Source organism: Eubalaena glacialis, chromosome 4 (assembly GCF_028564815.1).
Source record: "Eubalaena glacialis isolate mEubGla1 chromosome 4, mEubGla1.1.hap2.+ XY, whole genome shotgun sequence".
In the NCBI taxonomy this organism is placed as follows: domain Eukaryota; kingdom Metazoa; phylum Chordata; class Mammalia; order Artiodactyla; family Balaenidae; genus Eubalaena; species Eubalaena glacialis.
Window position 1 is genome coordinate 149295906 of NC_083719.1, and position 23434 is coordinate 149319339.

General features: G+C 42.0%; 1 protein-coding gene across 3 annotated transcripts in view; it reads left to right on the top strand.

Moving 5' to 3' along the window:
• The window catches only part of TENM2 (teneurin transmembrane protein 2), a 988081-nt gene that overhangs the window by 661513 nt on the left and 303134 nt on the right, over positions 1-23434 (top strand). For all 3 annotated transcript variants that reach the window (XM_061188437.1, XM_061188438.1, XM_061188439.1), the window contains one exon: positions 12364-12598. In XM_061188437.1, the coding sequence (XP_061044420.1) occupies positions 12364-12598 (235 nt within the window). The remainder of the gene's footprint in view (positions 1-12363; positions 12599-23434) is intronic.

The window sequence follows — 23434 nt, forward strand, 5'->3', positions numbered from 1 at the left end:
TACTGAGAAGCCTTCCCAGGCCACACTGTTAAAGTGTCAGATAAGCAGTGTTAGAAATGGAAATTATTTGCTCTACCAAATCTGATTATTTCATGAAAGAGATGACTCATTCTCTATGTTATGGGATTAAGAATAATCCCATTTGAGATGATAAATACTAGAAAGTTTTAGTAACCCAAGAAGCCCTGAGAAACAAATTGCTAATTCATGACTTACGCCATCTAAATGTGATGAATAACTCGGGGCCTCAGGGTGTTCACTGGTGAATAGCAGTAACAGAGCAACTTGCTTGGCTCACAGGTGAACCTCAGCAAAAGAAACTTAAAAGTCTGGATTTTCCACAAGTTTTTCATGCAAAATGAGGGCTGATACTAAATAGGAACATCAAGGTTCAAGAAAAGCTAAGCTTTCCTAATGCTGATTTTCATAGGGAATAAGAGAATTTATAAAAAGTGAAAAGCTACTTATAAGGTCCTTCAAATTGCCCACCATCAGATGGTTCTATTTCAATGCATTTAAGTTACAAAAAGTGACAATTAAGAGCACTGATTATTTTGATATGTTTTAAGACCTACAGCTATTGTAACTCATGAGTAGGAAAAAGACCCTTTGTTGTTGTTGTTGTTTTTAATTGAAGTATAGTTGATTTATTATGTGTTAGTTTCAGGTGTACAGCAAATTGATTCAGTTGTATGTATATATATAGATATAGGTATAGATACAGGTATATCTGTGTTATATATATACATATGTACATATATCTGTCCCTTTTCAGATTCTTTTCCATTATAATTCATTATAAGATATTGAATGTAGTTCCCTGTGCTATACAAAGGGTCCTTGTTGTTTGTCTATTTTATGTATAGTAGTATGTATATGTTAATCTTAAACTCCTAATTTATCCCTCCCCCTCTTTCCCCTTTGGTAACCATAAGTTTATTTCTATGTCTGTGAATCTATTTCTGTTTTGTAAATAAGTTCATTTGTATCATTTTTTTTAGATAAGGGTCCCATATACTTAATGGTGCTATTTACCTCAAGAATATCTGGCAGCAGGAAGTTTTCCAGGTCGTTGAAATAATCTTGGAGTCACAGGATCTATTTCACTTCTCTCTCCACCATCTCTAGAAAGAATTAGCCTGGTTAGGCAAAATAACTAAATACTGACATTTGCTAAGTACTTCCTATTCATAATGCATTTTCTAAGCACTTTAGCTTTAAACATACTATCTCATTTAACTCTCTTTACCAAGTAGGGATGGTTATTAACCACCTTTCATGGATGGGGAAACAGAAGGACAGACGGGTTACCTACTTCATGACTCTGGTTGTCGAAAGAAGTTGCTCTGGCAAAACTGGAGAAATCAGTGTTGAAAAGACTGTGAAAAAGCCCTGGAAATGGCATGATGAACCATGGCTAAGAGGAAACCCTGTTTTCCAAGGCGGAGGCACAGTGGGAGATGGTGATTCTAATGTCATTGACACCTCCTCCTCCGCAAAACTGAGATCGGCAGAGCACACTGGCATCCTGTTGGTCCCAGTGTTTTCTGAAAGTTGTTTGCATCCTGGGACTCCTGGGTAGCGCCAAGGGGTGGATTTTCTCATCTTACCCTGCTCAGCACTGGGTATTCCTGCTCATCATCCATGCTACATCATAAGAAGAACCATGAACACTGTCTGATCCACTTTAACTAAGAGAGCAAAGCAGTTCCAAGACAACTTTGAGAGAAAACACCAAACAATTATAAAGAAAATCCAAAGGGCACTCGCTCTCATAGTACATGAACCATGTAATCCTGGGAGGGGAATGCTTCTTCAGGAAGCTCTCAGATATTTGTTTCTCTGGGATAATTATGTGCTTGTGTGTGTGTGTGTGTGTGTGTGTGTGTGTGTGTGTGTGTATTTTGAAGGCAGACAGAGTATACTGAAAACATCTCCAGCAATATGCCCTGTATATCCCATTATATCAGCTGTCACTTTACATGAAACCAGATGCAGTTCAAAGTCTGACATTCCCCTGACTTCTGTTTATATAGTATGGAGAAACTTTTGTTCCCTTGCCCTATAAGGTGCGTACCACGAGAGATCTGGGGAAAAGGTCACCCAGATAGTAAATAATTCTGCTGAGCTTTGAAGTGAAAATGCTCTAGGAACCTTTATCCTGTCCTTGCCATTTAACTAGTGCGCTTCAGTCATTCTTGGTATTAACGAATGGTGTAGATCAGAGCTTGTACCCATCATTCTGTTACTCAGAGGCTCAATCTGAAATCAAAATCATATTTTATCTTTGTTTTGATCCTCTTCCTATGTTCAGGGGAAAGAATTGTGACCATTTCAAAGAAAAAAAAAAAAAAAGAATGAAATACACCCCAAGGAAAACCTAGTTAAAGAGCTAAAGAATGACATGTTGATGGAAGAAAATTTCACTGTGATTTTTATTTAAAAAAAAAAAAAAAGTCTGTCCTTTGAAAAACATACTATCTTTCATGGGTAAAGAAATATCCAAATTATACCCAGCCTATTTTACAATAAGACCTTGAAAAGCTATGAGATGAGCTGGAATGAGAGGAGTTTAAATTTTTGATGCAATTCTCTGCTTGGGAAAGTGATAATGCAGCTCAAATAAGAGAGAGAGTATTTTCTGCTACAGCGCAACAATCAACATAACGTCTGGGCGTATTAATAATTTCACTCCTAAACTTCTCGACAGGGAGAGCATGGGTCTTAATAGCATTGTCAAGATCCTTAGGGCAATTGAAAAACCCAAAATCATTACTTTCTACTGATAGGCTTTCCTCTCCCAGAGGATACCAGAATACCTAGGGTAATGTAGATTTATTGAAATGCTCAGACAGGCACTGCTCAGATGTAACTTCGCAATAGAATCTTCTCTTTAGAAGGATTTCTCTCAAATATTTCAAGTGGTCTTTTTTTTTTTCTTTTTGTATTTGTCACTTGGAAAGTAGCTAATGGAATTGACATTGATCTCAAGTGATACTTTCCTGATGATTTAAGAAAGCAAGGAGTGAGTATAGGGCTATGGTAAAATGATGTGGCATCTATGATTAAAATCCCTTTGTCATCCATCAGAGGTGAGAACTTGCCCTATTTGGGCAGTACAGTCCCAAACCAACAAGCACTATTAAGCTTGTAATTCAAGGGTAGCTGCTGGTTTGGCACCCGATTCAAGACTTCTCTCTCTCTTCCTTCCTCCCCTCAAGAGTCCCTGCCTGTGCGTGGCTAGGTTTTAGCTGATCAGAAATGGCTCTCTGCTGTGATTACAGCCATGCCTGAAGCACTGGAACAAATTTCAGTATCCCCCTCAGACCCTCAAGTGTACAGTTGGCTCTCAAATGGCCATCGCCTAACAATCTCCACCTGAAAAATATCAACAGCAGCGGGGCCCCAGCCAAAAAGCTCCTGTGAAGGACTGGCTTCAGGTTGCCCGGGAAAGATTTTTTTTAAGTGGTATGAAGTGGCCCCCATCTGAGATCTAACTTTGATTGGTTCCAACAGGACTCTGCAACAGACAAACATCGTGGTTATAAAAAACCAGAGGGAATCACCATTTATATGAAACGTCCAGGGCTTCCCTGGTGGCGCAGTGGTTAAGAATCTGCCTGCCAATGCAGGGGACACGGGTTCAAGCCCTGATCCAGAAGATCCCACATGCCGCAGAGCAACATAAGCCCGTGCGCCACAACTACTGAGCCTGCGCTCTAGAGCCCATGTGCCACAACTACTGAGCCTGCATGCCACAACTACTGAAGCCCACGTGCCTAGAGCCGATGCTCCGCAACAAGAGAAGCCACCGCATGAGAAGCCCTCCCACTGCAACGAAGAGTAGCCCCCGCTCGCCGCAACTAGAGAAAGCCCGCGTGCAGCAACGAAGACCCAATGCAGCCAAAGATAAAAAAATAAATAATAAATAAATTAATTAAAATGAAATGTCCAGAATAGGCAAATTCATGGGAACAGAAAGTAGATTAACAGGAGGGATTGGAAAGCACCTGCTGATGGGTATGGGGTTTCCTTGCGGGGGGGAGAGGGGTGGTGACAGAAATGTCCTAAAATTAGACAGCAGTGATGTTTGCACATCTCGGTGAATATACTTTTAAAATACTAAAATGTACACTCTAAGGAGCTGAATTTTATTATAGCTCAGTAAGATTGTTATTAATAACAATAAAAAGGAATTCAGGCAGAGCCAGGAAAAAACAAACAAATTAAAACAGAGGGGATGGAAGTCACCTTCCTCCCGTGTCTGGCTCTCTCCCTGTTAATGGACCCTCTGAGGGCAATAAGCATTAGGGGAGTTAACTACATGCTCAAAGAACAGAGGCAGAAATCTACTCTGATCCCTCTCTGCTGAGGCTCACCACCCTCCAGGGACATGAGTTGTCAATTCATTTGTTCATTCACTCTGTGCTGATTCTGTGCCAGGTACTGTAGCCTTGTGCTGGGGATGTAAAAATAAGAGAGACATGCTCTATGCATTGGAGGAGCTCACAGTCTAGCGGGGAACACAGGAGAGTCCAAAAATAATACAAAACCTTGTGCCAGAGGTGATGAAAGAGATGTACCCTGTGTGCACTGGAAAGGGGCCCAAATGTATACAGTTAAATACAAAATGTACAAAGAGAAACATATCATTTAACCTCCTTGCCCCTCCATTTCCTCATCTTTAAAGTGGACAACAATATCTATTCTGAAGGTTATTATCAGGTTTTTTTCATTTTGATTTTATTGGAGTATAGTTGATTTACAATGTTGTGTTAGTTTCAGGTGTACAGCAAAGCGATTCAGTTACACATATACATATATTCATTCTTTTTCAGATTCTTTTCTCATATAGGTTTTCACAGAATATTGAGTAGAGTATTTTAAGTTTGAAATAAGGTGCAATATATAGAGTGCTTATCACACAGCTGGGGCTTATTAAATGTGAGCGATTGTTCTTAGATGAGCTAATATGTCCCTCTAAACCGTAGTTGTTTATGAATGTAGGTAGAGGTGACAGAACTTTGGTTTCTAAGCCTGCAAGTGATTGCTGCTTATGACTGCAATCATCCCCATGCTTCTGTCATGGGATGTGTCATTATGAAGGCACCCGGAATATTTTTTCTCGGAGGTCATACATTTTATGTAAGCAAGAGAACTACAAATCATTTCTTATGAGTAAGTACCATCCTTTCCTTCTCTGGTGGTCTGGTCAGGCTGACTGGGGTCTTTCCATGAAGGATGGCCCCTGGTCCAGGACTCTGCAACTCAGGCCAAGAGGCACTGGCCAGAGCCTATCTGAGGCCCCCTGGCAGATGAGAAAGAGGCCGTAACTTGGCTGGCTCCTTCATCCTGCTTTCTTTTTTCTCCTCTATTCTGAAATGTGGAGAAATGTGCAGCCTGACAATAAGAGCCAGATGCAAGAAATACTGAAGACCAGTCAACCATCCTGCAAAGCCAGCAATACCATAGGAGGGTCAATAATAAAAAATAAGAGTCCGCTCTTTAGGAAACCAATCATTCAGTAGATATTAAAGACAGGGAAGGAGGGAGCAAGCTGAATGTCCACAGCATCCAGTACTTTGAGACAAATAAGTAAGCCTCTCTCCAAATGTAGGAGGAAGCTGGATCTGGACACCCCTCCCCGCAACCCCGGGCTATTGGCAAAGTGCCTCCAGTCAGAGCTGGCAGGATGAGATGGGACCAGTGTGCCCTTGTTTCTGCCTCCAGCAGACCTAATTGGGAGCCAGGGATGCAGCGTGGAGGAGGAAGCTTGAGGAGGACCTTTTGGGAAAGCACAGAAAAGAGACTGCGCTGCACTTTGGCTGTTCTGGCCTATTTCTCCTGATTCAAGCAGCACTGTGAGGGCCAGAGCTTTGAGGTGGGCGATTCCCTCCACTTTCTCACAAGATTTGCTTCTACAGTTTAAGCACATGTGCAAAGAAATGCATCAAGCCGGTTTTCCTCTGTATCTGCGGGGGCGTGCATAAACTGGGGCAGGGTCCTCATTCCCTCCCTGTGTGCGTGCTCTCTGGGACCTCGTGCTCCTCTGCATGGGGCAGAGTGGGGAAGAGACCCTGGGGTCAAATATCAGCTCTACCGTTTACTGAGCTGTGTGACCACTGGCGAATTACTTAACCTCTCTGAGCCTCACGTGCAGGATCTGTATAAATGGGGACGATAAGAGAACCTATCCCATAGGAGTGAGTAGGAATACCCTGAAATAATTTAAGTACAGCACTTACCACAGGATCAGACAAACAGGGAGAGCTTAATTCATAGCATCTATTGTCAGTATTATTGGTTTGTTGTCATTATTTGTTTATGGAAATGGGACAGTTCTGAATCCCAAGTTCCACTTTGGCAGGCTCTTAGAGAGATGCTCCTAAGACCACCTGTATTAATGCCTGTGCCGTGTCACTTAGTCACTATGCCCTTCTGTAGACAGAATTTGAAGGTAGAGAGGTCTGAGGTTAGTGACTTTGCCTCCATATGTTGATTTGATATCTCACCATGAAAGCTGCCACCTCAAAGAGCTAGGAAAACTGGAGTGACCCAGGAGGTACTCATTACTTTCACCAGAACTATGGTTGCTTTTGCTGTTATTACTATTGCTGGTATGATTAATTATAACACAAAATAATATGTGTTGATAGCTTACTATATGCTAAGAATTGTGCTAGGCTCCCTATAAATATTCTCATTTGATTCTCCTAACAACCATATGAAAGAAGTAAAATCTCTATACCCATTTTACAGATGAAGAAACAGACTCAGAAAACAATACGTAACTTTCCAGTGGTCACACAGCTAGTAAGTGGCCAAGCAGGGGTTCAAAGCCACCCAGCAGCCTGGCCATCTGCAATAGCCTCCACTCTCCATAGTTCTAACCAGGGGCTGTTACTCTTGAAAATTCTCACCTCCGGCTCCCTCTAGCTCCCATTCAAGGTCAAATTTGAACAGGGTGTCCTGGTACCAGTTTTCATCACCCAGAGACTCCAGAAGCTCTGTCAACACCATCCCCACTTCTTGCATCTTCAAACTGCCATCAAGATGGAACTTGCTCCAAAGATGAAGTTCTTAAGGCAGACAGTTTGTGGTTAATTCATTATCTTGGGGTCCGAAGGGTTGAAATTTTTTTAAAGGCCCACAATTGGCATGCCATCTCCAAGAATGAGTGAATTATTAGCAGCTAGGCAGGCCTCTACTTTTATTTTTTCTTTCACACATTTTATCATCATTTTTAATTGCCAGGAATAATTGGTGTGGGCAAGACACCACCAATCTGAGTTCATCCCTGCCTTCCCACTGTCATCAACACCCCGCTTGGCAAGGGTAGACCCAGCCTAAATGCCTCCCCCAGCTGTTTATTTAGGAAAAATGCAACAACAATAGCCAATTATTGTGAATTTACTTCCTTAGCTGCAAAGAAAATTCTTTCTTTATACATTATTTAAAATGTGGGTGTTGCTGGTTTCCACATGCTGTTTGAACACCACTCATCTAGTCGACACAAGAGTTGATACTCCAGTATATATACACAATGGAATACTACTCAGCCATAAAAAGGAATGAAATAATGCCATTTGCAGCAACATGGATAGACCTAGAGATTATCATACTAAGTGAAGTAAGCCAGACAGAGAAAGACAAATACCATATGATATAGCTTATATGTGGAATCAAAAAAAAAAAAAGACACAAATGAATTTATTTCCAAAACAGAAAGAGACTCACAGACACAGAAAACAAACTAATGGTTACCAAAGGGGAAAGGGGGATGGGGGGAGGGATAAATTAGGAGGCTGGGATTAACATATACATGCATAAAATAGATAACCAACAAGGACCTACTGTTTAGCACAGGAAACTATACTCAGTATTACATAATAACCTATATGGGAAAAGAATCTGAAAAAGAATATATATACATACATATATATTATATGTATAACTGAATTGCTGTGCTGTACACTGAAACTTACACGATATCGTAAATAGACTATACTTAAAAAATTTTAAAAACAGAGTTGATTTTGTAGTGGCCACACAACTTTGTTGGAATTGATATCGCGAACTGATAAAGAAGCACTGCTTTATTTTTTAAAACTCCACTGTCAACCAGTTGGCATTTAGGAAGGACAGAATACGTGAACGGCATCTCTGTCTGGATCAAAATTGCTGGCAACTGTCCCACAGCAAATCTAAAAGCTCAGAAGCATAGACCATTCAAGCAAATAAGTCCAAACAAGCAAACAGGACAAGTTAAGCATTCATTCAAGCACTTAATTTTTAAATCTACAGGAAGCACCTTCTCCACAAATTAACTGATCTTTGCTACGGGTCCTATCTGTCCCACCCTAGCTTTTAACAAAGAACCAATATATAGCTCCTTCTTCCTAGGACTAAAAGCCCCACAGTACCTAAAAACAAATTCCAGGTTCTGGACCCGAGATCAATCAGGTGTAGAATAATAGGTTAACACAGCAATTTTAATGACCGTTGCTTTTTGCCTGCTAAAAGCCTACTTATTAGGTTGATACCATGTAAGTGTTCATGTTACATAGTTATTCGTGGCTCAATTACATTATTATGTGATTTCATATTTATGTAATAGAAGAGCCATTTGATGCACATGAATTAAGCCCAATAAAAGTATGGAACTCAGAGTGGATGCGAAGTTTCCTTCATCAAGCTGAGGTATTCATTTTTGTATCACCACAGACTGAAGACAACACTTGCCTTGGAGAATGGCTTTTCATGTCATTTAGCTTCTTAGAAAGCAGTAAGGCATGTTGCTTGCCATTGTCTGCATTTTTTGAAATAGAAAACCATCACATCCTGCAAACGCATTGGATGAGTATAACAAAAACAAACACAAAAAGTGCTTGAGATCATTGGCTCTAGCAGAGATGTTGTTATATTAGAGGTACGTGACCCACATAGAATGCTAAGGAACCCCAAGTCAGGCCAGCAGTCAAAAACAGAAATGCCCACCAGCCAGTAACATAAATGCATACATCCGACCAGATGAAGATGACAGGGATCATTTGGGCTGATGACAAAAACAAACTAAACAAACAAAACCACCCAGTGGCATTCAGCTCTATCCAATTGTTGCCTTGAGGGAATACAGACTTCAATTTGGTTTTGTTTTCAAGAGAAGTCAGAAGTCCGGAACACGATATACAATCTTGACCTTGAATTTTTGGTAATGTTCAGCTTGGGTGCTACTGGTTTGTGACTCCTGGCCTAGAGAGTTGAACTCTGGGTGTACTCCATCTACTCAAATCTGGGATCCTTGAGAGCTGCGGTTACGTCTTTATCCACCCATTTATTCCTAGGAGAACCAAGCAGTGTTCCCTGCACGTGGTTTGGGGGAACTTGCCAGCCATCGGGTAGCATGTTTAGCATTTTACATTCATCTTCCCCTCGAACTTCCTTACAGGTAGTTACTGCTGTTTTCATCATTTGGCAGGTGAGGAGACTGACAGTTAAAGAAGTGAAGTCTCAGGCCCAGGGTCACACAACTCAAAAGTGGTCAGACCCGATCCTTGAGCTCAGTTCTTCCGATTTTATCTCCTAACCACTGGCTCAATGCTCCCGCACCGCTCTGCTTCTCCCCCAGTGGTAGCCTTTACCCCTCGGTGTTGTCATTGTCTTTTCCTTCTAGCTCCTGTACCTAGCTGAAAAGTTTGTGTTTTGGATAGAGAGATAAATGAGCAAATATGATCAACGTCACAGTGGAAATGAGCAACGGTATAAGGAGAATATCTTTCACTATTGAGGACGGGGGATAGTTTTTGTTGTAATTGCTCTCAGTAATTTGATGTAAGTGCAGTGAAAGAGCTTGTTGCTTTATAGGAGGACCCGGGTGAGTGGAGAGTTAAGTATTTGTTCATCTTCCTCTGCACTTCTTTCTCCATCTCCCCCCGACCCCATGAAACCCTAGGCCTTCTCTTTAGGAGGAATGGAAAGAGAGTTTGACGTTTCTTTCAATTAACTGGAAAACTCAGCCTCTGTTTTGTTAGGAACATACCACACCACGCCCGGGTCGACGTTTCCATTCCCCCATCAGCACCATCCCTGGCTGTGTCCGCAGAAAGACAACCACAGGAATTCCACCCACACTGAACACAGATGGACAGGGAAGGGCCACCCAGGCTGGAGCAGACAGAGAAATCTCAGGGTGAACAGACAGGAAGCAGGAGGGTCCCGATATCTCATTTAGTGAATTAAATCCCTCACACGGCCTCTTTGTACTTTGGGAGAGTGTGTGGTCTGGAGGGCTGGAGGGCGGGGGCCGGGGGCTGAGGGAGATGGTAGGTTAGGGCTTGGGGCTGGGGAGGGTGGGTTCTCGCTTGAACACTGATTCATCTCGCCCTCCCGAGGCAAGTCTCATAATTACCTAACTAATGGAGAACAATGACACCACTTGGATGGGAGTTGAGAGGGGGAGAAAGAAAGGCATGAGAATTCATTAACCTTGTGTGAGGGGCTTGGATAGCATCTCTGAAGGATCATTATTACATCATTTCACCCCCTTTTCTCACCTCTTTCCACTAATACGAGACAGACAAACGTAAATAACTATATAATAATAGATTACAAGACAGACAACAATGCCAGAAAATATAATAGCCTGCTAGAGCAATGGAACTCCCTCAAAGATATATTTAAAATGTCACTGGTGCAGAGTGGAAAATACGAATTACAGGTTCATTTGGAGGACGCGATTTAAAATCTATACAACTTGTACAGTGGCATTTCCCATTAGGTTTTAGTTTTAGTTGTCTTTTTCTGCACACCAAAAAAAAAATCCCCCCAAGTAATTTCAGCCCAGAGATGCAGACTTCAAGGAACCACTTTCCTCTGTATTTTTCTTTCCTGTTTTCGATGGTCATGATGCTCTCCAAACCTAGGATCTTCTTGACACGTTGTCTTTCTTTCGGAACGTTTCTGCAAGCTTCCCAGGAGCCACGGAATGTAGATTACACCTTTTGGAGATGTAGCCCGGTCACATAAGGAGACAAGTAGTTGAAATTTGTGTCAAATTGCTTGTTTAAATGACTTGAGCCAACTTCTTAAAGCCAGGACAGCAGGGGCTGAGGATATTCAAAGTTGGCAGGGGCCAAAATGACAAGGCTCGGCAGTCACCTGGCGGGCTGCCAACCCCGACTGGAGGCTTCAAAAAATAAACTTTCTCAAAGGACACAAATTAAAAGTCATGTTTCAGCAGCCATTAAAACCAAATTATAGACTTACGTTGCATAGTGAACGACCTTCATTTTCATTATGCTTAAAATATTTCACTTTGTAGGTGGAGAGTGGGTTGCTAGGAAAACGGTGTGTGGAATTGTCATCCGTGGTCATATTTACAGGGTAATATGTACAGGGGTATAGTTGTCCTTTGTGCGTTTTTCCTGCAAGGACAGAGGATCGCAAGTTTAGAAACTAGGATGCAATTTGGAGTAAGGGTCGTGGTTTGAAAACATCAACCCTGACCTTCTCCAGAGACTGAGTCCTCAGGGTTCATCTCTCAGAGGACAGATGTTATGAAGCCCCTGATCTAAGCGGGCTCACAGGTGTGTTTTGTTGATTCTCATTAGAAAAAAAAAGTATACATATACATGTGAATATATGTGTATATATAAACATATATATAAATACACAAACACACAAAAACACACACACATATTTTTTCATTGTCAACATTTTTTAAAAAACAGGAAACTCTTTTGAAAAAGTCCAGATCTTCAGCTCTCCTAGAAAAACTGGAAGATCATCTGCCTTGAGCTCTAACCCCTACATGGCCACGTGAGCCTGGATCTGAGTGAGGGCTTCTCCCTACCCTCTCCAGTTCACCCCAGCCCACTTCACTTTCCTGCCTGGCCCCTGATAGGTGTTTAAATTTACTACTCCCTGACTTAAGAGTGTGCCATCTTTCTTATACCTTCAGAAAGATGCCATGTTTTTAAAGAATGTCTGGAGTGTGCTGGTTTACCAGGAAATGGGCTGGGGACTTGTTACAACAATGCTCAGCCTTGAATATCATGTTACTTTCATTGCAGAATTAATATGTTTCAAATAATTCCACTGGTCAGCCCTCACCAGCCTGGTTTTGCTAACCTAGTTTCTCATTCTTAATTTGATGCCGAGGGATAAAGGCAAATCAAAGTATTCTATTTGTTAGTAACTGACAATGGGATGCTGGACACAGGCGTATCTGCATCTGTAGTTCGTGACATTTGGCAATTGTCAATATCGAGGCTTTGGTTCCAGGCTCTCCTCCGCAGGCTTGCAGAGTGATCGCGGCCGCATTCTGAAGCCCCTAATGGCCGTTTCTCCTTCCTCTTTTCTCAGGCCCTCCGAACCACCACAGCCAGTCGACTCTGAGGCCCCCTCTGCCACCCCCGCACAACCACACGCTGTCCCATCACCACTCGTCAGCCAACTCCCTCAACAGGAACTCGCTGACCAATCGGCGGAGTCAGATTCACGCCCCAGCTCCCGCGCCCAATGACCTGGCCACCACGCCGGAGTCAGTTCAGCTTCAGGACAGCTGGGTGCTAAACAGCAACGTGCCCCTGGAGACCCGGTAAGTCCCCATCACTATCACACCTGGCTCCCTGCTGCATCACCTGCCCAGAGCAGTCGGGAGAAAATCCCACCTACATTATGGGACAAGTTTACCAACTCTGTGCCGTTCCCTTGGTAATTTGACCCTGGACGGTAGGTTGATAGGTATTTCTTTGTTCACATGTGTCTCCTTTTAATGCATGTTTACTTTCTTCCACAGCTCCTGTGTACCCAACTAATAGAATTAGCATAACATATTTTTACTCAAAGACTCATGGGAAACATGCTTCTAAGGGTATATTGACAGAAAGCTGCTGATAAATTATGCATTTAGCCTTTCTTGAAGTAATAAATGAAGACTCATTTGAAATTAAGTGTTTGGGGAGACCTTGAGAAACAATCCCTGATTCCAGACTGACAGAAGTATAATTTTAATTTATACTTCATCCAACATGCAGTCTCACTTTAATCCCTCCTGTATACACTAACAGCTTGATGCCTGAGGGGCAAACAATAGTGTAAAAAAACAAACAAGAAAAAAGCGGCAGCACTTATGTTGAGAGGGAAGGGTTTCAAAGTGATCTCCAGGTCTGGCTTCGTTTTGTTTTGCCTTTGCTTCGTCCTTTTCTCACCTTTGCTTCTGGTCTTCCAAAATCACACCTGCCTTTAGTGACCTGAAGGAAGGGGCATTGGTCACAGCGTGGCAAGCTGCAGTGTAATTGACAGTGGGTCAGCCAGATACTGGAACGGCCTTGCTGTTCCATCCCCAGACACTTTCATGGTTTGTGTGCTTCAACTGTTACTGTTTCCTTGCCCGGAAGAACCATGGAGACTAAAGAGAGAAGGGCTAATTCATATTGAACCTTCAAAAAGTTCCCACATAGTTTTTAAACTTTAATAACTTAGGTTTAAGGAAAGACTGAAATAATCTGTAATCTTTCTGATAATGGCCCGTGAATTTTCTGCACACAGCTGGAAATAATTATGCAAGCCATAGCATTTGATGTTGTTTCTTATCTCTAATATGTTTTGTTTTATTAATAAGATCTTGAACTTGAATAAGTTGTATGCCATTGTCACTGTAGTCGCTCCAAACTTTAATACATTTTATTTTCTAACAACTATAGGTGATTTGTAACCAGGCCTGCAGTCTTAATCTCTAAGGCTTACAGTAGGTAAAGTCAATAGAAACTCTATGCATATATTATATATAATAGATAGATTTAAACATTTATACTGATATAATAACCCACTAATAAGTAGCTTTGCTGGAAAGGTTCCAGGCTGAAAGTTGACTGGTCCGCCAGGCTTAACTTAGGATATTTTCATAGTTGGTAGTGGTCTTTAAGGCTGGATAAGACTCTGTCTTTTTCTTCCTTATATTTATGAACCGCCATAGAGTTTGTTGGGTACTAGTCAGACTATTTTCACATTAACAGACCATTGTTTGAAAAATAGTTTCTAGACATAAAGGATATGCACAGTGGTTAGGATGAAGAAAGAGGAGGGAGAAAGGGAAGGAGAAATGTAGTAGATATTGGGGAAAAAGAAGGAGAAAAAGGAAAGAAGAGGACCACCATCGCCATTAACAACCAGTTTTTATTGTGCAGTTTGTACATGCCAATGTTAGTGGTTTAAATGCACTATCTCATTCAAGCATGGAAGCAATGCAATGAGGTAGGAAGGAATCGTTGTTATTCACATTTTAAAAATTCAGAATCTAGACTTGGGGGGCAGAGTAACTTGCAAGCGTTCTAGGGCTTCAGTGAGATGGTAAATTATGAGCCACATTGGATGGAACTCGTGGTTCCTACACATAAAATAAGGTGGTCAGATTGTCTGATGCAGGAACAGCCACAAACCTACATTTATTGCCTTAATTGTCACGTCTTCAGGGAAAGATCCATCAGAGTGTCTACTCCTCACAGAGTCTCCTGTTGGTGATGAGAACACATACACTGCATAAGCGTATCTCCCATTGCCCAGTTTCTGATGTGATCAGTTGGCAATAAAGTGTTCCCTTGAAAGGATCTGGAGGAGAGGACCAGCAAAGCCAAGCCTATCCCCTTCTTGTTCTCCTGAAGTTCTCCCAGAACATGCTTTCTGACCTGTAGAGTCCTTCTGCAGATCGTTATGATACCTGGCATTTCTCCTAGGATTGGAGCTTCTCAGTGATGCTTTTAGAGGAGGCAAGCTTGGGAAGTAAGTAAGATGGCCAAAACCTTGAAGCCTAGCAGAAGGAAAAAAAACACGGGAGAACATATCTGGATGTTCTTTGATCAGTACATTCAAGGGCCAAGAGTTAGAGAAATATAAGGCCCTTGAGATGGGGCTATTACTAAAAGTCAATCACAGATATTTGAAACTCCATTCATGGAACTGAATACATATAATTTGGATGTGCAACTTGTCTCATATATGAAAACTTTAGCAATAATTAATAGAATTGTTGAACTTTGTGTTTCTCTTTTAAATATGATTTATACAGTCTTTTATTAGCATGCACTTACCAAATCCCTTGAAAATACTAAGCGCTCTGTTAGGTACTGGGGAGATTATGATTAAAACATGTATCCTGCCCTTAAAGCTCATACAACCTAAAAAAGGAGATAGGCACATAAACAAAAAGATAGTGCAGTGTTTACAGGAATGGAAGTGCGTAAGTTACAGTGGTTGTACAGTTGAAATAGTTATTACATTTCCCAGGATGGTCAGGAAAAGTTTCCCAGCTGAGGGGCTGTTTGAGCTGGGTTTAGAAGGATGAACAAGAGTTTACCTAGAGGGTAGAGGGGTGGGATAGGGAGGGTGGGAAGGAGGGAGACGCAAGAGGGAAGAGATATGGGGATATATGTATGTGTATAGCTGATTCACTTTGTTATAAAGCAGAAACTAACACACCATTGTAAAGCAATTATACTCCAATAAAGATGTTTAAAAAAAAAAAAAAAGAGTTTACCTAGCAGGTAAGTGGAAAAAAATCAAAGATTATAGCATCATTTGTTCCCATTCTTCAGTGGTTTTCCATATAGTCTTGGAAACTGTAGAACTGAACAATTTCACTCACTCAAATGCTGAAATATTGTGAGTTTAATGGTGTCATTTTCTTACCTACAAGAGCAAATGTAGGAATGGAAGCTCTTACGTTAGGGGCATGATATCATACTAGGATTCCAATTCCTGTCTTTCATACCCAATAAGAATTGATTAACCACAGCAGGAGAAAAGAACCATTGAGGGCAAGACATTCTGGAGGCTGAGCATGATGTACTCATCAATTTTGAAAATGCAATGGAAATTTACAAACAGCTTCACCACCTCTACTCTCATTAATACAGACTTCTGGGCATGATGGAAGAATTTCCTAACTCTGGGAGGTGATGGGCAGCATTCTGCCACCCCCCGAGACTCCAGGCCAAATCCAAGGTGTTTCTTTAGACCAGTAAGGAACAAGCCCTTGCCCCTCTGCATTGCTTTTTGATGTTCCTGTCAGTCTTAATGAGGCATGTTAGATCTTCTCTGGACTGGGTGTTTTCCATTTTTGTTCTATGACAAGTAGAATCAAGGTGCTAATTAAGGAGGCATAGCCAGAAAATAGGACTGTATGAATCTGGAATTTAACACAAGATGAAAAAGCTTATAAGGAGAGTTCCGTATCAATGTTAATAATATAAATAACAATGCATATAAATTTGTACTACCCAAAGCAATCAACTGATGTGTAAACCATAATATAATCCAAGAAAAACCAAACATAGGGCACAGGAACTAACTGCAAACAGTCTGGACTCTCTTTTCTAATATATGCGTAACAGAATCACTCTGCCCACCATGTTTCTCTCAGCTTACTTGCAGAAGATCTTAGAACAAGGTCCCTGTGTAATTCTGGGTTGATAGCACCTATCTCCTCCTTCCTCTCCTGAGAGGAGCGAGGTCAGGAATCTTCCTGGCCAGCTGCTTCTTTGGGAGTTTCTGAAGTCAGCATCTCTTTGTCTAAGACAGTAGAAAGTAGCTCAGCGACAGAACCTAACTTTCTTTCCTTTACGCATTTTGCTGAAGCAAGCTTCTTTCTCGGAATCTATCTCGGTAGCAGGTCACTAAAGAGAATCCCTCCGCAGGACAAAACTTCCCTCTGAGTTTGCTTTTGCCCTGAAATGCCAGAAGGCCTAATTTTAGCCATCCAGATCCTCAAGCTACAAACAAGTTTGCAAGTTGCTCTTTGAAATGGTCATCCATTATTCATTCGAGAAACATCTATGAGACCCAACCAGGTGCCAGGCACTGAGGATTCAGCAGTGAAGAAGAAAAGCAAAGTCCTTGCCCTTCTGGAGTTTCCTGACTGTAGACAGAATGTGAACAAAAGATTAGGCATATGCCCCTACAGTGACAGGTGTAATAAATGCCATGTGAGGTATAGAGAAGCCAGACTCAGGAGAAATTTGCATTTAGGCTGAGCCCTAAGGATGAGTAGGTGTTAATTAGACTGAAAGAATGTTCTAGGTGGCGAAAACCATGACCCGCTGGGGGAAGAAACGCTAAGATGCCAGGAAGAGAAAGCAAACTAGACAGGCAGGCAAGAGCTGGACAGTGCAAGGTTTGGGGCTGCTTTAAAGATTTTGGACTCAGCGCCAAGAACAGTAAAAAGTCATTGAAGCATTTTAAACAGGAGGCCAAAATAATAACATAAAGGTTCCGTTTTGTTTTTAACTATGGTAGCTGCCATAGGGTCAATAGGTGGGGGGGGGCGGGGTGCGGGGATTGAGGGAAAGGTATAGCAGGACTAAGGGTCCAATTTGGAGAATACTGTCATGGTTAAGATGAAAAATGGTGGGGCTTCCATTAGGGTGCCCATAGCTGCAGTATCAGAGCTGTCTGCCTTTCTCTTACCAATCTGGCCAGAAGGTGAACATTCAAAGATATGGGGTATGTACTGAAGGTAGAATCAGTAGGACTTTGTGACTGATGGAATGTCAAGAAGTAGGTTAGGCAGGTGTGAGCACGGTATCCAATTTTTTGGCCTAAGAGGCTGAGTGAATAGGGATGTCATTTAGGAAACAAGTTCGGTTTTCCACTTGTTAAATCTCTGAGGCAACAAGAGTATTAAGAGTAGCTGTTATTGGCCAGACTTATTTTGATTCTAAAATAATAAATGTAACACAGAAGCACAACCATTTGCAAATGATAGCATAGTTAGTGTATCCAAAGCTCTCAGCAGTGGACTTTTCTCTTAAAAAAAAAAAAATCTCTCCAGAAATTTTGTTCAATTTAATAGTTATTGTACATGATTGTATAGTTCTGTGAATAACAACTTTATCAAATAGTTTTTGCTCCATGCTTAGTTTTACATGCATGATCCCATTGAACCCTTTAACCCTTCTGTTGAGTATATGTTACTATCCCTATTTTAAATAAACAGAAACTGAGGCTTGGGAAGATGAAGTTACTTACACGTCTCCAAATAAGTAAGGGGCCGAACTGGGATGGAAACCTGGGTCTACCTGACTCCACGTGCAATGCTCTTAACCACCACATGACAATGCCTTTGAGACTAGAAGAACAAAACAAAATGATGTTTATTATCAAATTAAAATTTATCCAGTCCATGGAAATGGTGAAGTTAATGCAGTATAAGTGACACGAGGCAAGAAATGATCTGAGGGATGAATCCCAGTCTGTTACTGGACATACAGTTAGTCACTGACAATATCATAAGCCAGGCAGGGTAGAAGGGACCCTCGTCTCCAGCTCTGCGGGATTGGTGGCCACCCAGGATGGTCAGTCTGAAGTCCTGAGCCTCCATGGTGGTGGCAGCATGGGATCCACGTGAGCTGAGTTACAGAGGAGGTTTAGTGCGCTGCATATCATAAAATGCGAGAGCAAATTGACACTGCAGAAATAAGAAGCAGTGCTACCTTTTTAGCTCTGTGATTTGCATAGGGTTTATCCTCCAGACAGTCTTTGCTAGACTGGTAGGAGAAAGCCACGCAGCCGCGGGTATGGTGGCTGGCCATTTGGCCATAGTTTGAGTAGGGACACTCAGGAAGTTGTGATGAACACCCAGGAAGCGCTCTGATAAAGAATGGAGCTTGTTGGGCTTGGTAAGTGGCACCTAAGGAATCTAATTTGGGTATCAGCATTTCAGAAAACATACTTTTTATCTTTAAGACCAAGTAATCTTAGCCTCATATGGATGCTTTATTGGGAGTGCATATTTGGGAATCAAGACTCAAGACCTTTAGTAAATAAGGTTGTCATGGGGAAGCAACGAGACTGTTGAAACATCTTCACCATGCTGAACCTGAAGACTCTTCTCCACTTGTTCTCCAGATTGATTTTTCTACCTAAGGATTAATTTTCTGACAGAATCACTGACAAGTTTGATCTTGAGAATATTAAACCAACGTAACCTGTTTGCTTTTCTTCCTTTTTTTTTTTTTTTTTTTTTTTTTTTTAACGTTTTTGCGTGAGGTTTAAAACTAGAATTCATTCCAGGTGAACCAGATGCATTCCAGCACTTTTCAAATCAATAGGCCGCTTGATTTCTCCATATTGCAGAACATTATGCTGCCTCTAAATTCTCATCAGGGGCAACATGGAAATTAATGAGACCTTTAGGTTAGCGTTTCCAGCTCAGCCTTAGTTTATAGCTTTACCTTGCCTTTTTGACACCATGATCCCGCCTGGCCACCAGCAGCATTGCACGTTGCAGTGAGCTTTAATTTTGTAGTTTTCTTAGTCTTCCTTGGAAACTGGCAGCTTATTAATCTCAATAACTGAACTGCTCAGTAGGCAAACTCTCCAATGAGAAACGAGGCTGTGTCTTTTTTTTTTTTTGGCAGATGGAGGCAAGAGGTGGATCGAGGCGGGGGGGTGGGGGTGATGAGTGGTAGAGAAAAAGCCAGTAAGGAGGGGCACCCCATACCCCAAATCACTTTCTGACAATTGGCAGGAAAATAAAGAGAACCTAGTCTAATCCACTGCTCTGCAATTTATGGCTTGCGGTGTTAAACACATTCAAACCTATTAATAAGAAAATAAAGTGTTGTGGCTCGTGTGCAAATTACAAGGTGCATTAAGAAAGAAACAAGCATTGCATCTTACTTAAGACCGCTCCAGTCTGCCCTTGGCATGGTTTGCAAACTTGGAAACATCCTTGAAGGTAGAGGTATACAAGGAGGGCTGTCCTTTTTAAATTTGTCTCCTGCTGTAAAATTAAAGCCCTGTTAAGTTTATTAAAGCTTTGGAGACTTGAACTTCTTACTTGTGAGTTACCACGGGGAAGCCTCTGAGTAGAAGGAACTTTTTTTTAAAAAGCCGTCCCTCTGCAGCCTGGACCGTGGGGACCCAATTAGTGATTGAGGCCACCTTGTGGTCATGGCTTGGAAGCGCAAGACTCTGCCCTGAGTATGTGTAAATGTCGGACTCTTGGGTTAAGTTCAAGGTTGAAAAAAGCTAAATATTTTCATCTCTGTCTGTGCTCTTTTACCCATTCAGCTAATATCAACTGTCATTCCCCTGGGGCATTTCCTGAAGCCTTCCCAGAGGATATTTTATCTGGCTTAGATGGGAGAGACTGGATGGAGTGCAAGGCTTTTCTAATTCTGGCTCCCCAATGATTTTTTCTTTTCACAGAAGCCAGATAAGGCGTTCGTGGTTCTCCCAGACAGGTGAAGTAGGCTCTGCACCTTTTCTGAAGCTTCCTTTGATTTATTAGTCTTGGTCTCGCCTGCCCTTGTGAGTGGGGATCTTATGTCCCCAGAATTGGAATCTATCACAGGCGTTCAGCCAGTTTGCTCAACTAGGGCTGCATCCTTTAGATGATAGGGGAGTTTAAGAAACTTTAAGCAACTTTTTCTCAGATACCTTTTTTCCCCTCCAAAACCCACTGCACAATTCCGGGCTGTTCCCTAAGTCTTGAATGCAAATATCCATTTTCAGAAGTCATGACAATGTTTTAAATTAATTAATTAATCAATTTATTTTTTTGGCTGTGTTGGGTCTTCGTTGCTGCGTGCAGGCTTTCTCTAGATGTGGCGAGCGGGGGCTACTCTTTGTTGCGGTGCACGGGCTTCCCATTGCAGTGGCTTCTCGTTGCGGAGCACAGGCTCTAGGCACGCGGGCTTCAGTAGTTGTGGCTGGCGGGCTCTAGAGCGCAGGCTCATAGTTGTGGCACACGGGCTTAATTGGTTCATGGCATGTGGGACCTTCCCGGACCAGGGCTCGAACCCCTGTCCCCTGCATTGGCAGGCAGATTCTTAACCACTGTGCCACCAGGGAAGCCCATGACAATGTTAACCATGGAGAATCACCCTCAAAATCATGTGTTTTTAAATCCCTTACAGAATCAGTTCTTGCTCAGCGTAACTGTTTGAGGAATCAGCAAGTGCTTCCAATTTCTGTCATTGGTGTTTTAGCTGTGAGTGCTTGCCTTATATTTAAAAAGAGAATGAGTAACACTTCTTTTTTATTTGTGAGATGGTTCTGGAATTCTATTTCAGTTTGTTAAAGCCTCAGCTGGGTTGGAGCATCCCTAAGACAACTGCCCAACAAATTAGTTTTCCTGTCAAGCTGTTGCACACCAACGATATGACGATTAAAAGCTTATTTTTTTGTAATTATTTGAAGGACTGGATTAAAAATCCTCTTCTAGGAAGAAGGTGGGAAATGTCTTCTTCTTGTGTTGGTATGTGCTTAGATAAGAATTTTAAATGGAGCTTAATCTTCGTGACTTTTTAATCTCTTATCAACCCAGATCCTCTCCACTGCACTTTGGAACAGGTAATAAGAAGGCATAAGGTGATATTAGGCACATTTAAGCATTTGGTGGGACCCCAAATCCACCCCACCCCAGCCAGTTTAGTAAAGTGAGAGAGTAAATGTAAAAGCCCTCTGGGAATGGGACCCTGCTGTGTGAGTGTCTTGTATTCAGCTTAGGGCTCTCTCAGTATGTTAATGTCCTACAGCTGAGTGCTAAAGGCAGAGGCTGGCAAAGATCACCTTCTCCAGCTTCTAAACTTCAGAATCCATGTGAGGAGAGATGGTGGTCATATAGAACATCTTTCCACTTCCTGTGAAGGACTGAACACTCTTTTTGGCTTTGTTTTTAAGCATTGTCATCTCTTCAGTTCCTGCCTTGTGCCAAGCACTGTATTAGGCGCTTTATATTATCCGATTTGTAGCCCTGTGCGATGGATACAGTTGTCCCCTTCAGCATGTCAAGAGGATGAAACCTGGGTAGATGAAGGGTCTGGGACAGAATCAAGATTCAGGCAGAACTGGATTCAGGGACTTAAACTCAGGCATTAGGCTCTCTCTCTCTCTCTCAGCTTTGTTTTTCGGTTTTCCAACATTGTTCTTAAGCAGGTCTCCTTTTGTGAGATCTTTGTGGGAATTATAGGCTCTATCCTCATAGCTCGGAAAGTAATAGCAAAAGGATTTCTTCTTCTGGATATTTCAACGGAACTCCCTGGTTCTCAGGAACCCAGCTAGAATCCCGTGCCCACAGCAAACCCAATCCTGAGGCCTGGATCACGGGCCATGTTGACTGGCTAGGCCTGGATCACGTGCCCACATGGAACAGGGTACCAGGAAGAAGGGCATGGCCGTAACCAAACACCACAGTGTTAGGAGACCATAAGATAGAGGTCTGGAAGGAAAAAAAAAAAAGAAAGAAAAAAAAAAACCCAGGCCAAGTTCAATACTAGTTTTGCCCTAGCCCAGCTGCCTTCTCTTATTGGCTAATTATAGTGACTCTCCTCTGAGCACACAGTCCTGGCCAGGGGTGGGGTTAGGGGAGGTTCAGAGCATCCGGTTACTTCACTTGCCTTGGGCACCGAAGGGGGTTTACAACTGATTCCAATATGAAGTAGAAAGAATAAGGTCCGCTGAGTAATTCACATCCCCTTCTGATTCATCACCCCCTCTGGTTCACTTCTCAGACGTCCCATGACTTTACCTTTGAGTTCACTGTGGCCACTTAATGCATTTTAACTTTTATTTTATTGATGTCTCTTTTCAGCTATCCTTTTCTTTCCTGCATAACTGCTTGGATTCCACATTTTCAAATTAAAACATGCTCATTTACTGTCTCACTAAACAGTGCTCTTTACGAGGGCTCATGATGAGAAAGTTAACTCAGAACAACTCAACGCGTTTCTCATCTCCTGAAAATGGCTGGAGAAGCAGGTTTACCTTTATCAAGTTGAAGTCCTTGGTTTTGCTTTTTCATAAGACAGTGAATGGGACACATTTAATTCCATGCTCCAAGCTTCTATTCTCAGCAATATAAAAACGCATTTTATGCTTTTTGTGGTGAACATCTTAGATAGGACATTTTGCAGGGGTCAGTCTGCTCTATAATCGACCTTATTATAGATATCATTGGAATAGTTCCACATTTAATTAGGCAAAAAGCTTTGTCCTAAAAGTCAACATGTCCTAATGTCAATAATTATGCCCATTGCTATTTACACTCTTGTGATTTAATCTGATATTACTAGCTGTAGAAAAGCTCAGTAGTAGGGGGAAAGGTAGCACACTTACATTTAACCCCCCCCTAGAATTTCAGTAGAATGGTGTGTGGGACACTGGGTTGGGTGTGAGAACCAGGCGGAAAGGACACATTCAGTTTGGGTCTGGGGGTGCTTTGTTTTCTGAGTTCTCGCCATCGTTGGCCTTGTCTGGAAATACGAAAGCTGTGTTAAGATGGGGACCTCCTCACGTCCTGCCTATAACGTGCATCTTCAAAGTCACAATACCTTCAGTTTGGGGGAGAAGGGAGAAGTATAGCATTTTCTGCAGGGCTAAAATTGAAGGCCTATTTCAAGGATAGAAGAAGAGGGAGAGGTGAGAGGTGGGG